Genomic DNA, 14,070 nt, shown 5'->3' with positions numbered 1-14,070 from the left:
TCTCAAGTATGTCGATTAAAATGGCTACCGACGGCAGCCAGTCGATGATCGTGCGTGAACGGTGTCCACGCGCGTATCGCTTATTTTCACGTTCGAAATGGGTGATTCGACGGCACCGTTCGGTCTGCCTCTCGCGCTCGGCGTCTTCCGTCGATTCCCATCGAACCGAATCACCGTTTAAATTACGCTTGATACGCGGTTCTCGTGGAATCGAAGCGTGTGCAAACGCAAGGGTAACGAGCGACGGGCGGCGGCAGTTAGGGCCGTTCGGTTAGTTTTCTCGGTGGCGCAGCTGCTCTCTCTCTCTTTTACTCTCCGTCGGGTGAGAGGGGCCCCGGCAAACACAGCCAGCCGGCTTGGCCACACTGGCCTCTCTTCGCCCTCGTCCCCGTGGTCTTACGACGGACAAATACTCCTTCTTTCTCGATCCATGGCGATTTCCCTGTTTAACACGTTCACTACCGCCGCGAGTTTTCTTCGTCTCACCGCTGTCTACGATCCACGCTCTACACGCTTTTGCCGTTTTTTTTTTTTCTATCGTTCCCGAAACTCTCTCCAATCCGTATCACCGAAAAATAAAAGCACGCGATTGTTCGACGATGCGCCTATTATTTCATATTGTTCCGCGGAATGTTCACTCTTACTCCGAAAACCAGGCTCGTTCGAATACCGAGTTTTGAAAAGTAGAGGTACTTTGGGACAAACCCCCTGGCATTGCAAGTTATTCTTAAACTATTTCATTGTAGACTCGATTTGAAAGCTTTAAAGAATCTATTGGGTTGTCCAGAATGTTCGTGCCAATTTTTAAGAAATATTTAAAGACACGTTTGAATTTCGATATATATTTATTGAATTATATATGTACCATTCTGTATCGCAATTTTTATCACCTTTTAACGAATGTCCACATGTTATTTGTTTTCAACCGTACCGATATATTCAGACGTGTACCGCCTACTAAAAATCGCCATGGACTTTCCAGACAACCTAATACATGAATTTTTTCAGATTTGTAAAATGATTTTCACACGTGTCGAGAACGAATGACCCTGGTTTACAGATCAAGTGGACTGTTACATCCGTGCACGAGGATCAAGAAAACGCGAAAATTACTTTACATACACAGTTTATTTTAACACTTTACCTATCCGGAATCTATTTATAGGCTTTCCAATTCCAGTGTACATCCCCTGAAACCCATTGACTGTGTTATTAACCGTCCATCTATATTGTAGTACACGAAGTACTGATTCATTTAGTGTAAACGTTGCAAGTTTGATAACACACAAGTGAACGTGTCAGTCGCGGTGTGTTTACCCTGTGATTCCGTCTCTGCGATCACTTAGCTAAATCCGGTTGGTTAAAATACAAAGCACGAAACGAATTCTTCACTTTTGCTGTCTACTTTGAGAGACGTACCATCGACGTGCCCGCAATTTTATCTCGGCGACCTAACTCGCATTAATCTGTCACGTTGTGCTGTCGATACAGTTTATTGTGTCTGTCGCTTCCTGTCCGCGTAGAGCCTTGTTGATCTCTCCCTTCATTGCCGTATGAATTCTTCGGACGTACATTTTGTATATGACACGCGCGTTTCGTCTTCAATCATTTTTCCAAATTGTTCCGTTTAGTTGCTGTTTAATTAGTCGCGATAGGTAGCTTTGAGGTTAGGTATAATAACATCCCGCGTTCCGCGCATTTCTGTACGTTTCTGTAAAAGCGTGAACTGAATTAATGTACAGCGGAGTCCTCGAGTTACGTGCTCGTGTCCCCGTTTATTACACGTACAAATTAATTCTGTGCCTTTATATTCAATCATTTGTAACTTTGGCTCGAGTAGAAATATTTAATTGTCGTTTTGTTATTATATGGTCTCCATTAAAATACGGAAATTGTTAGCTACTTATTCTTACTTGTTACTGTTACAATTATTATTCTAAATCAGCGTGTTTGATCGCTACAGCAATCGACTTAGGTTACGTGTACTTTGACGTACCGAAATAACGAATATATCTGTTTAAACTAGAATTACAAAGGATCGAATCTAGAGGCACAGAATTAATTTCCACGCACAGGGACAGAACCATATAATTTTCTAAAAATTACCAACAGAATCTGATACCTCGTATTTATAATTGAATTAGAAACCTTTTAATAACTCCTACGTCCATGTAATCTGTCCCATTCGTTTCTGCCGTGTCTAAGAAGCGAGAAATTGGCGGTAAAACAAACCCAACACGACCGAGTTGCCTGCCAGATTGCCTGGCGATTAGATTTAACGATACGTCGTATCAGCTGACATAACCTCAAAGATAAAGTGAAAGATCCGTGTGTTTGATATTAGATGTAGACGCTATCTCTGCGCCTTTATTTATAAAGGAAAGCCCATACAACTTTCAATCTTTCCTTCGTCGCACAGCTTATTATATCTTTTACGTTTAACATATTTATGCATTTGCACGCGTTCATTGCAGATTTTTGTATATTTATCTGAAGCGAGGTCTCGAGAAGGTCCAGTAAATTTGTTTAATTGAACCACAGTTATAAATAGACTGCGGATATGCATTTATAGGAAATTTCAACGTGCAAGAAGCTACAGAATGCAAACAATATGCAAAAATAAAAAAAAGATTGATTGTAAAGTTCACGTTTATAATATTTACGGACTAAAATAAATACCTATTTAGGTTCAATTTTTGTAGCCACGTTCGCGAAGATTTAATTTTGCCTAAAGATCCGCAGTCTAGTTATAAATGTTTGAACGTAAAAGCGCGGAATTTAGCGCTACATATAATATATCACGTTTCACTTGTTACAGAAGCTGTAATGCGCGCGCGTTATCCTAATACCTGAGTTTTCTTACATTTATTGCGCAAGATATCTCGCTTCGCCTAATAAGATAGCGTAGCCAGACGGCGCTTTCGTTGACGTAGGTGAGCGAGAAGAACGTTTCGAATAGGTTTGACGCGCAAAGTATACGTTGACATTAGACGGAAAGTTGTCAGGTGGCTCGTCCGTTCGCTCGCATACGCTCCTGTTCTCCGCGAGCATTGGAAGCGTGCCGGTAATTGGCCGACTAATGAATTCGAGCCAAGGCTGACGTTTAAAGTTTAAACCGTCGCCGGAAATCCAATCGCCTTCGACGAGTCGCGCCGTGATTCGTGATTGAAAGTTTCTTTCGTCCGAAAAATTTCTACATTTTCGACCCTCGAACGCCGTAAGAAAGTCTTTTATTTGTTTTACCATGCGTCCGTCGATGAAACCGTGTCCTCGACACTGATTAAAGGATATCGCGAAAGTTACACGGCGCGTACGTGTTTCGCGTAGAAATTTATGCGACCGATGGAGCGAACGAAATCACGTAGTCGATGGTAGGAGACACAGTTGATCACGGAATTATGTCGAACTAGAAACTAGGAACCCTAACGAACCCTTTGGAACTGATTCGTTACGCGTAGAAATTAATTTCTATACCTTCGTATTTAATCACTTATTATTTCTTTACTTTTTCGTTACTCTAATTTACGTAGAAACATCGACTGGCCGTTTGGCCTTTATAAATAATGAGTTTACCTCGGAAAGTCACAGAATTAATTAATATACTTCGCTGCTAGATATAGCATAAAAAGTACGAGAGAAGTTATTATTATCTCCAGTTAATTTTAAAACCGTGTAAAAAAACAAAGTATCCTATAAATGGGAGGATCAGGTCTGGATTAGGTCTGGCAGAGAATTAAATTCTATACCTAACAGACGTGCTTCGCTGTTAATCATACTACAAAAAGTATTTAGCAAGTTATTATTATCTCCAGTTACTTTTTAAACTATTTAAAAAAAAAAAAAAAAAATAAAAAAAAAATGCAAATCGGGGAGGATTAGATTTGTTATCGTGAATAGTAGTGCCTGTTTTTTAATTTACCGTAACCGGGAAAAAATATTCCGAAACAGACCTTCGTCCTTCCCGTTGACTGTAGCGGCGCGGTTCATCGTTCGATTCAATTAACGTTTCGCGCGATCGATCTCCGCTGGTTAATTAGTGGGGAATAACGGTGGTGGCTCCGGTGTAGCCGGCCGGGGAAACAGCGACGTGGAAAAACGCGAACGAAATCGCGCAGGTCGAAATATCCTCCCGCGGGACAGCGACACCGCGGAGCCTGGCTACGTTTGCTTATTGTATTAACGTTATCTCGTCATCGGTGCGCGTTCATGCCTCCAACTGCGCTAATCCCCTTTACTACAATGTACGTAGTGGCGGCCAGGTATATCAGGGTTTTCGCGTACATTCCGCGTCGGTGTTATCCATAATGTAGCAGCTACCGTTCGCGTTGCATCGTTAAAAATGCCGACTTTTCGTTTCGCGCCACTTACGACGCAACCACGGAATTCTTCGGGCTTATCTCAACGCCTGGTCATATTTCCATTGAAATGGAAATAAGAAATGACCATTTGACATAATTCGGGAAATAGTTTGGGAGCTAATTGGAAATAAAAATATTTTTGATCGGTCGAAGATATCGTAACGCAACGAACGCTGATGTTTTCATCCGCGAAGGACCCTCGAAGGCAGTTTCGCGACTACTTTCTGTTCGATCGTTTCTTCCGACTGGCTGCGACGCGGCCTTGTGCACGCCAGAAAGACGCGGACACATGTTACGCCGTGAAGAGTTCCGATATCCATGTCGGAACGTGAGTCACGGCCGAGATCGCGTACGCTTAACCCTTTGCGCTCGAGGGACGACCGACGGGCGACGGTCTTTGTTTAAGTTGGATTTCGTTATATGTAGATACCTCGAGACGTTGATAGCGGTAACCACGAATAGATTCGAAAAATAGAATTCGGTAAGTTTTTGTGAACTTCGTATCGATCTTGTTTATCAAATATCATAATTCGTTTACATAATCTCTGTCTCAAGATACTAATTAGCACACTGTAAATATTATGCACTTATGATACAAGTTAATATGACAAATATACATACTACACATAACATACCTTTATTGCAATATTAAATTATTATGTAATTTAATAGATTACATTCAGCATACTTGATGTATATTTTTTGTACGTTTTTCTGTATTGAAATTCTACGTTGCTATGCATATAACGTTACACCTATGTGTACATAATATCAATTCGAGAACTGGAAAGATAATGTTCCAACAACAGTGGATACATAAAACATACATTTCACTCGCGGTAACAAACGCTCGTATTTTTACCTCGTTTCGCACATTTATTCATTTCTTGCTTACCTATTTATTCTCTCTTCGACGATTAATTATTCCCTGACCGGTTTCCCGCATGATTAATATCGTATAACCGACTATTTTCAAATCCAAATCAAGCACAAATGATACTTTCATTTATGCGCTCCACTTTCATTTATTCGATACGAATATTCCAGCAAGTTTTTACGTCTCTGCCGCTTCTATAACGCGTGTTATATCTCCAGCGCGTTAAACCTGCTTAACGAACGACGGTTGTAATTATTCCGTGACATCGGTATTATCGCTTATGGTTAATGGAGAGAGAACGGAAACTGTCCAGATCAAAAGTTGCGCGCGGCTGTCGCGATTTTATTCGTACACGATTGTACTCAATTAGGTGCTACAATACTCGTACTTGACTTTTTAACGAGAACGCGTTCTGCGCGCGTATTTTTAAATGCAGATTTATGTAAATGGGGTGCGCGATCCAATTACTCGGAATGTAAACAAAGTTTTCTAGACTCGCGACGTCTCTTCAGAGGGGCGACATGGGAGTGCAAAGGGTTGGTAATTTTCCCAATGTTCCAGGTGTTCGAAGCCCCTACAGCGGGCAGAAGGTTTTGGCGGGAAACCGTGTAGCCCGCATCGCTGGAAGGGTTGTAGACGGTTTCGAGAATAGAACGTGCACGTGGCGTGAAAACGAGGTCGTAACAGGGGATCGGAATGGCGGCTTCTCTTCCGGTGGATCAACCGGAGCCGGTTTAACTCGGCGTTTTACGGTTTTTTTCGCCGGCTAAACTCGGAGAGATATTTATTATCGTGCACTCGCTACTCGCAGCCAGCAGCACTGGCCTAGGTCAACTTGTATCGCACAGCTGCATCTCGTTCCTCCTCGCCTGGTTGTGTCGCCTAGACGGTATGTTTACAGGCGGTGTTCCTCGAGGGATAATTAATTTTCGATTAACCCTAGAAGCTGCTCGTATAGTACAAGAAGATCTGTTTATACGCTTATTTAATCCTTTGCACTCGGATGTATCCTCTGAGAAGACATCGTAAGTTTAAGAATCTTTACTAGCGAATTATTTCTTTATAACGAATGCGTTTCTCTGTAACGAAATGGCTTCCGAATGCAATAGATTAAATTAACGGTTACATGATGTTGCGGCTTAGTTTTCTCGCACTTTTTTTCACGTCTTACCATGGACATCGCTGTATCGTTTGGGTTATGTATTTCCTCTCGTGCTTACAATCCACGTATACTTCCACAGAGGGATCATTAATCATTGCTGTTTCTTCGATAGCGTTAAGTGGTCGATCTTTAGTCGAGACCAACCGATTAAATGATCCAAGATGTTCAGAACCGTTTCGAGAGATCATCATCGGATCGAGTTTGTTTGATCGTTACCTAACAGCGTTCACGATGCGTTTCCTTTCCTGGTGTTTTGGCCTCGAGGTTGGGAAATCGAAGGAGCACGACCAGGAAGCCAAACTGCGAGCATTCGCGCGTTGAACCAGCTTAACGGACAACGACTGTAATTATTGCGTGACATCGGAATTTCGCCTATGGTTAATGGAGAGAGAATGGAAACCGTGGATATGAAAAGTGTGCAATTGACGCGATTTTATTCGTCCGTAAGAGAGAATGTTCTTACAATCGGATAGAATTTTTATAGCCTAAAAATCAAATGAATTCGTCTACTATATTTTAAAGGGTAAACATTCTTCTCTCGAATAGTCGATGATATTTGAATTTATTCGAAGAATTTATGCTTGAAAAAGACCGCCATGATTTATGACACAACTCGATACACGCTACCAATGTTCTTTTTTTCGCCGTGCGCTCTCGTGCCGCGAACAAGAGTATGTTCGCGTTGCTCGATGACGATTGACGTGTCCGAAACGCTCAACGGGCAACGGTATCGGTATTTCGTGGACTATTTAAAGAACGCATCGTTTCGCGCGAGAGCTTCAAGGGAAAACTAGCATCTTGCAACACTCTTCTATTTCTTTTTCGTTGACGTGGGAACGAACTCAAACCCAGTGTCCCCGATTTACACGCAAGATATCGGTACCTCGAGGTACTCTGTAAATAGTGTTCGGGCATCAGCGCGTATTTATTAGTTCATATCATAAACGGATCAAATCTGCGATCTAGTTGTAATACTTTGTACGAGCGTCGTCAGAAGTCAAAGGTGATAATAAGCAGCGGACTTAAAGGTCGCGTTTCACGTTGCGCAATGCTATCGGGCGAGTGTAGCGATTTTTAAATATTTCCTCTCTCTCTTCCACGTGTACGTGCCTTCGCGAGCTTGCTCCCGTCGAGGAGAAAGTTCGTCGCTCAGGGGAAAATCGGCGAATCGTTCTTTACCAGCTGGAAATTGGTCGATTTCGAACGTGAGATGATGTGCTCGACACGTGCGTATCACTTTGACCGCCAGGCTAACACTTCCGAACATTTCTATACTGCGATTAAATACTGTTTAGAGTCAATCGAACCGTTCATTAAAAATTGATCAAGGATGATAAATGAAATGGATACAAACAGTCTAGAATGGACAGTCGGAGAGGGAATATTTATTTTTTTTTTTTTTTTATCAGCGATTCTTTCTCTGCAACGGAACGCCCGCGATTCAACGGCACGCTAACTTCCGGCGCGCGTTGTCCTAACTGAAAACATTACTTGGCCAGCCAGGAAACCGATCGATGAACGCCGTTTCTCTCCCGTGCTAATCACTGTCGTATACGCCGCAACGCGATCAAACGCGTTTCCAAATCCGAAGCTCGAATCGTTGGACGCTGGAGACGTGCTCTCGCGTGGACATTCAATCGACCCTCGGCCTCGGGAGCAATTCGTACCGAGATTTTGTAAACACGAATGCTAAATTTATGCTTCGGATTAACCTCTCGACGACGGAGCCATGTCTACTTGGCATCTACTTGGCTGTTGTCGAGTATTTGGCGAACGGCCTGATACGTGGACCGGGGGCATTGCTCGTCTATTCGTCGAACGTTTGGGGAACGTCTTCAGGGGTCGGATAAAATTTTCCACATTTTTGTTTGTTTGTACTTTTGTTTACTTTGATTAATTCATGGGCTCTGAACCGCAAAGGGTTAAGAGTATCCTTCCGGGCGGACAGTAGAGCAGTGAGTAGTTTTTCATGGTTGGGTTAGTGTTGGTTGGGTTAAATATTAAGTATGGAAAAGCCTAAGGGCGAGAAATAAGAATTTGAACAATGCAACAGCAAATAAGGGGAGCCAGTAGCTATCGATAGTCAGTAGCACCCTGGCTAGCGCTATAAACGCAACAAACAAACAAGTATCCTTCCCTTCCATCGATACTAGCTCCCAATATTTCTTGAACAACACGTGGCGTTGAATCACTCGAATCTGACGATGAACGTGATTCTGGTTTCAGGGTCAGCGTAAGAAACGCGTGTGGCTAACCCGGACGAGGAGGCGACGGAACGAGTCTCCGCGAAGGTCCCAGCAGGCCGAAGCGAAGCAGTCGCAGGATGTGAATGACGTGGCCGTGACACGACCGACCCGGAGGCGCTCGAGCGTTGTCCACCGGGTGTGTATAACCTGGCCAGGTACGTGGTGGTCGCCACCGCCGCCGCCGCCGCCCTCGTTGGCAGACGGCCGACGGAGACGAGATGGACGAGCCGGAGTCCGCGGAAACGTGGTCGGCCTGGTTCCTGGACGCGATCCGTAAGATCCGCAGCCAGAAACAGAGGCCCAGCGTCGAGCGGATATGCCACGCGATCCGCCAGCACCACAACTTCCACGAGGAGGAGATCGCCGAGCACCTGGAGGTCGCCGTGAAACGCGGCGACGTGCTCAAGATCTTCAACAAGGGACAATCCTCGTACAAGGACCCGGGTGGCTTGCAGTCCAAGCCGCTCAAAGTCGGCAAAGCCTCCGATCTTAGCAAGGTGCTCGGCAAGGCCGTCAGAGAGCTAGGCGAGAGAGAGGGCTCGACCCTGAAGACCATCGAGAAGTACATCAGGCAGAGTCACACGGTCGAGGAAGAAGCCGAGGGCGACCTGAGGACTGCGCTGAAACTCTCCGCGAAAAGGGCGGCTGATCGAGGTCTCGTGATCCAGGATGGCAGGCTCTTCCGGCAACCGGACAGGCCACCCTATTTCAAGAAGCTTGGCGACACCTCTTACGTCCCGCCACCGGACCCACCTATCCCCAAGGTGAGTCACTCTCGTTCCTCTATTCATCGATGTAACCTCCTGCGGTAGACCTTGCGAGGTTGCGTCATAACTAGACTGCGGATCTTCGTGCAAAATAAAAACTTAACAGGTCCTCGATCATAGATCGAACGACAGTGGTTGAAAACCGACTTACTAAAGATACAGAGAAGGCTAAATTAATTCGTTATTAACGCAAAACTAATCTCATAGCTCGGCGAATAGCGTAATCAAGCACAAAGCCTGTCGTCTTCGATCATTTACTCGCTTCCGTTTGATTACATTTCAAAGTGAAAAACGAAACCAGAATGGTTTCCAACCATGAAACTTTGCACACGTACTTACAAAACTTGAAGTAGGAATTTATTTTACTCGGCAAATATTATAACGCGAACTTTACCTTCGACATTTCTTTTTATATACATTACATATTTTCGCGCAACGATACGCGCATCTACATACCGTGCGCGATTCGTACGTTCTTCGAATTCAAATTTCCTATAAATGCATAAAAGTCCGCAGTCTAATCGTACCGTGTAATCCTTTCGTATTAAATTCCGCTGCACCATTTGATTCCAGGAAAATTGGAGTCGTTGTCTTAATTAGTCTATGCGAGAACAGCTCGTAACGTTTCGCACACTCGGTATATTTAACTGGAAGCAAATGACCCCGGAATATGTGTACTTTTACGAGCATTTGTCTCCAGGATAATTTATTCCACGTGACTCACGTCGAACCGCGCCTAGCGAACAAATGGCTCTCGCTGAACGTTTCGAGACGGTATCCGACCAGTTGGACAATTTGTTTCAACCATGGCGATACCCGCGGAATCTACCTAGCGAATGGACGATACGTCGCGCGTTTAACCTGTGCGCACCGCGAGATCTACCGCCGCGATACACGGTGGCTCCTCCGTCTCTTTCACGCTTCATTTCGCGCACAGCCTTTCCCTCGTTGCCTCGACCGGTGGTTAATGTCACTAGTTCAACCCAGGAGTGTACCTCCGTATGTACACCTCTCCGACTTCGAGCGCATGCAAATCGTACGATCGTCTCGTTGAAAAACTCGTACGGATATGTACATATAGTCGCCGAACGCGGTGACTTGCACCTGTTCGCCGTGCAGACAAATGGCGACCGTATCTGCGCAAAGGAGCAGAGGAGGACGAAACGATCTCGAGTTTCGGAACCACCTGTGCTCGACAAAGCGGGGAGCAACTGTTGCGCGAATATCGCGAGAATTTTCACGGCCTTGAACTCGGGAGAGTACGTTTCGCGTTAGAGTCGCGACTCGTTTGGAATTACGTGTACACGCATACTATATACGTATACCAAGATTCCTATCTGCGACTCGCTCTTAGATCTGTTTAGCATCTTAGGACCCGTTCGGGCGGGTCGTTGTTGCGGGTGGCGACTGGTTCTCGGTGATTAGGATTACCGATCGCCAGTGATCCGCTGCAGTGAAACTTTCATACCTTTAAGGCCGAACGCACACCGTTGCAAACCGTTCGAGCTTTTTGTTTTTCCTATCTTTGTTTTACCTAGATCCACGGTCGCGTGTAACTAGTTTCAGAGTGGTTTAAAACTGATCAGTTGTGTGCGATCGGCCTTAGCGTGAAGGCCCACGTCACAAGAGCTCCTTGGTTGTTGACATCGACGTTCTACTATTTTGAAGCACAGCAGATGTCATAGTAATCTTTCTCTTACGTTGGAACGCGACTTTACTCCCCCGTGGGTGTCTATCCGTCTTCATCTCCGCACGTGTACGAATACTTGGATCACGGAACTCGATCGCAGCGTCGATCCTCGTTTTCCATCGACTCGCTCGAAGTTCATCCGAGGTCAAACGTCGCGAAGCAAAAAGCAGTTCGCGAGTTCCCGCACCGTTCCCCATTAATCTCAGCAAAACGATCGGCGAGGCTCGTTCAGTATGCCGTGTCTTTCTCTTGGCGAGGAGGGCCTCGAGTCCCATTCGCACGAGAGAAATTCTTCCTGATCGCTCTCTCGCGGTCGACGTTATATCGCCGGCCGAGAGAAGGTGAACGATCATCGCTCACCTTTCCTCCGATTGCTCTCGATTCCGTCCGACTCGTCTTGGGACTTAACTCGCGCCGATATTGAATTTTGTCGCCGTATTGGAAATAGCCCGAGACGAGCCGTCGATGGAGCACAAGGGTCTACTGGGTTGTCCAGTGATCCGTGGTAGAATCAGGAAAAGGGTGATTCTTCCTGTTCGCGTACGCGACTCGGAAGATTAAAGAATCTCGTGTCCCCTTTCGACTCGTTCAAATTCACCGATTCTATCCGAGTTAATTTTTGTCAAGACCACGCTCTCGGAATGAATTTCATTATTCCGATATCCCAAGTTTAGATCGATTGCAATTAGTCCAGAAATATGTATGTAGCCTTTCGAGTATTTTCATTGTTAAAATAGTAGATACACCTGTGTCGAATGTTGGCGGTCAGAGCAAAACGCTTGAAATTTCCCCGGCGAAGAGACTAAACAAAGCATCGATTTGCTTACATCTAAAATATCGTGACAATTAGGCCGTGTACAGGTAGAAAATGAATCGACTCGATGGTGAATCATCGTCACACCTTAATTTGAATATCAATTTAACGTACGAGCGACGGAGAGAAGTGTCGAGGGTCCGCGGCGCGTTTCATCGGAATTTCGTGCGCGGGATGACATCATATTATACAAAAGCTGGCAAAGATGGTCGTTGGAGCATCGCGATGCGCGGCCCGTGGCTGGCGCGAATCAACGAGGAAAATATTACGTGCTCGTTACGGTCCTTTCTTCGTGCGGCTGGCGAGTCACGCCGTGTGCCCACGCCTCGAGAAGGTTTAGAACGATCAGGGGAGCGGGAGGGGCCGAACAGAGGGGAGAGGCTCAGGACGATGTGCTATCTCGGCCAACTTCCGGCGACTCGTTTGTATATCGCTTCTCTTATTGATCCTCCGCGCGCACGGAATCACTCCAACTTCTCTTTCCGTCTCTGTTCCTCCTTGCCGTCGTTTTGCTCCCTTGCCTCCCCACCAAAGTGCCTTCGCGTTCCCGACGACCGCGTTTTATGCGTGTCAGGCCGCAGAGAGCGCGGAAAGTTATAGAACGGTCGCGTCGACGCGATTCTGGCTAATTCTCTTTCTCTGTTTGCCAGATGGTTTCACGGTTTCGCCGCTCCGCGTCGCCACCTGCCGCCCGCCTCGTTTCCCGCGCTTTTTAGTTAACCCGTTCTCTGTATCGTGCTTCGTTCATCACGATCGATCGACCGTTGGATAATGACGGGCTGTCGGATCTCCATCTTGCTCGCAGCTACGCGAATAGAAAATCGGGCTCGGAAAGCTGCCGAACATTTCATCGAATCTCTCATTAGGGAACGATGAAAAGGTACACCGAGAGGAATCTTTTTGATACTTTAACGTTCATGCTCTAGAGGGATGACGCGTTAACGTTTCGTGTAGCAAAAACAGGTCGCGACAGTGCAGTATTGTTTTACTATTCGATTCGTGTCAGTTTTACCGCGAATAGTGTCACGTCGCGGTGAAGACGATAAATGAAAATCGAATGTTCAGATGTCTAGTTGATGTTGGAATCAACTATGACGACGATATATGTACATCGATTAGAGGGTATATTAATAGAGTACAACGTAATATGAATGAACACGTATGTGTAGCACTCATTCGATAGGTGGAAGTAGCATTTTTCGCCAGCAATGTTTACCTACACTACAGATCGAGCAATCGTTGTTGAAAAATATTTGGCTGTCTGGAAAAATTCATGCCGATTTTAATTAGGCGTTACAGGTCTGAATATATCGGAATGGCTGAAAACAAATAAAATGTGTACATTCGTTAACAGGTGGAACGGTTGTGGAACATATATAATGGTACATATATAATTCAATAAATATATATCAAAATTCAAATATGCCTTTGAATTTTTCTTAAAAATAGGCACGAACTTTCCGGAAAACCCAATATTTCAGTCGGCATTTTTTCTATCGCACTCAGCACCAGCAATATCGATCGACCACAACACAATTTCCATAGAAATAAGTAATGCATTCGTGTACTCCTCCTGATGTTTACTCTAATTTCTTTCGTTTCACGAAAACTGTAACCTACGTCATGGAATAATCTCGATTTCTCTATTTTAGGAATTGAAAGAGTCGATGAGTTCATCTCGATCTTCCCAGATATTTTGTTATTCTTCCCGTTGAAAAAAAGTAGTCGCTGACACCACCATATATTCCCAGACGTTGACGAAATAATTCCATGTACAGTGTTTACATCGACTTGACCATGATGTGACATTAAAAGGAGGGAATCCTCCGAGCGGTCGAGGAAGTTTTAGCACAAGCAGATGCTTCAGTTTTACAGAAAGTTATGCGATCGGTTTTCAGGAACAGTTGACCGCGAATAATAATAGCAACGGTCCGAAGCGATGAGTCAGTCGTGTTGCATGGGGATTTTCCGTAGGCGCGGGCTATGACGTTAAAGAACTGAAGACTCGAAAGGGGGCACCGACGTGCAGTGGTCCGTATCGAGAAATTTGATGACGTTGGCGTATAACTTTTGGACTATACCAGTAAAATTTCCGTTAGAAAACAGGAGAAATTATCCGTTTCGAATGACGTATAATTTAATACACATTACGTTTA

The 14,070-nt window shown here is 44.9% G+C and overlaps 1 protein-coding gene and 1 long non-coding RNA gene across 6 annotated transcripts in view; one reads left to right on the top strand and one right to left on the bottom strand.

Moving 5' to 3' along the window:
• Positions 1-14,070, top strand: part of LOC128891915 (histone acetyltransferase KAT6B) — a 29,177-nt gene that overhangs the window by 2,419 nt on the left and 12,688 nt on the right. For 4 of the 5 annotated variants that reach the window (XM_054151877.1, XM_054151879.1, XM_054151875.1 and 1 more), the window contains one exon: positions 8,624-9,407. In XM_054151877.1, the coding sequence (XP_054007852.1) occupies positions 8,862-9,407 (546 nt within the window). In that variant the 5' untranslated portion in view covers positions 8,624-8,861. Of the gene's footprint in view, positions 1-4,820; positions 4,840-8,623; positions 9,408-14,070 lie in introns of those variants that run through there. The other variant, XM_054151878.1, reaches the window with a different exon arrangement.
• Positions 5-3,832, bottom strand: LOC128891927 (uncharacterized). The gene is made up of 3 exons (XR_008460958.1): positions 2,123-3,832; positions 1,145-1,711; positions 5-987 (listed from the first exon to the last, which is right to left on the bottom strand). It is a non-coding gene; the product is annotated as an uncharacterized LOC128891927 (long non-coding RNA).

The sequence above is a fragment of the Hylaeus anthracinus genome, unplaced genomic scaffold (assembly GCF_026225885.1).
Source record: "Hylaeus anthracinus isolate JK02 unplaced genomic scaffold, UHH_iyHylAnth1.0_haploid 12002, whole genome shotgun sequence".
In the NCBI taxonomy this organism is placed as follows: domain Eukaryota; kingdom Metazoa; phylum Arthropoda; class Insecta; order Hymenoptera; family Colletidae; genus Hylaeus; species Hylaeus anthracinus.
This window is presented reverse-complemented; position numbering and strand designations above follow the sequence as displayed.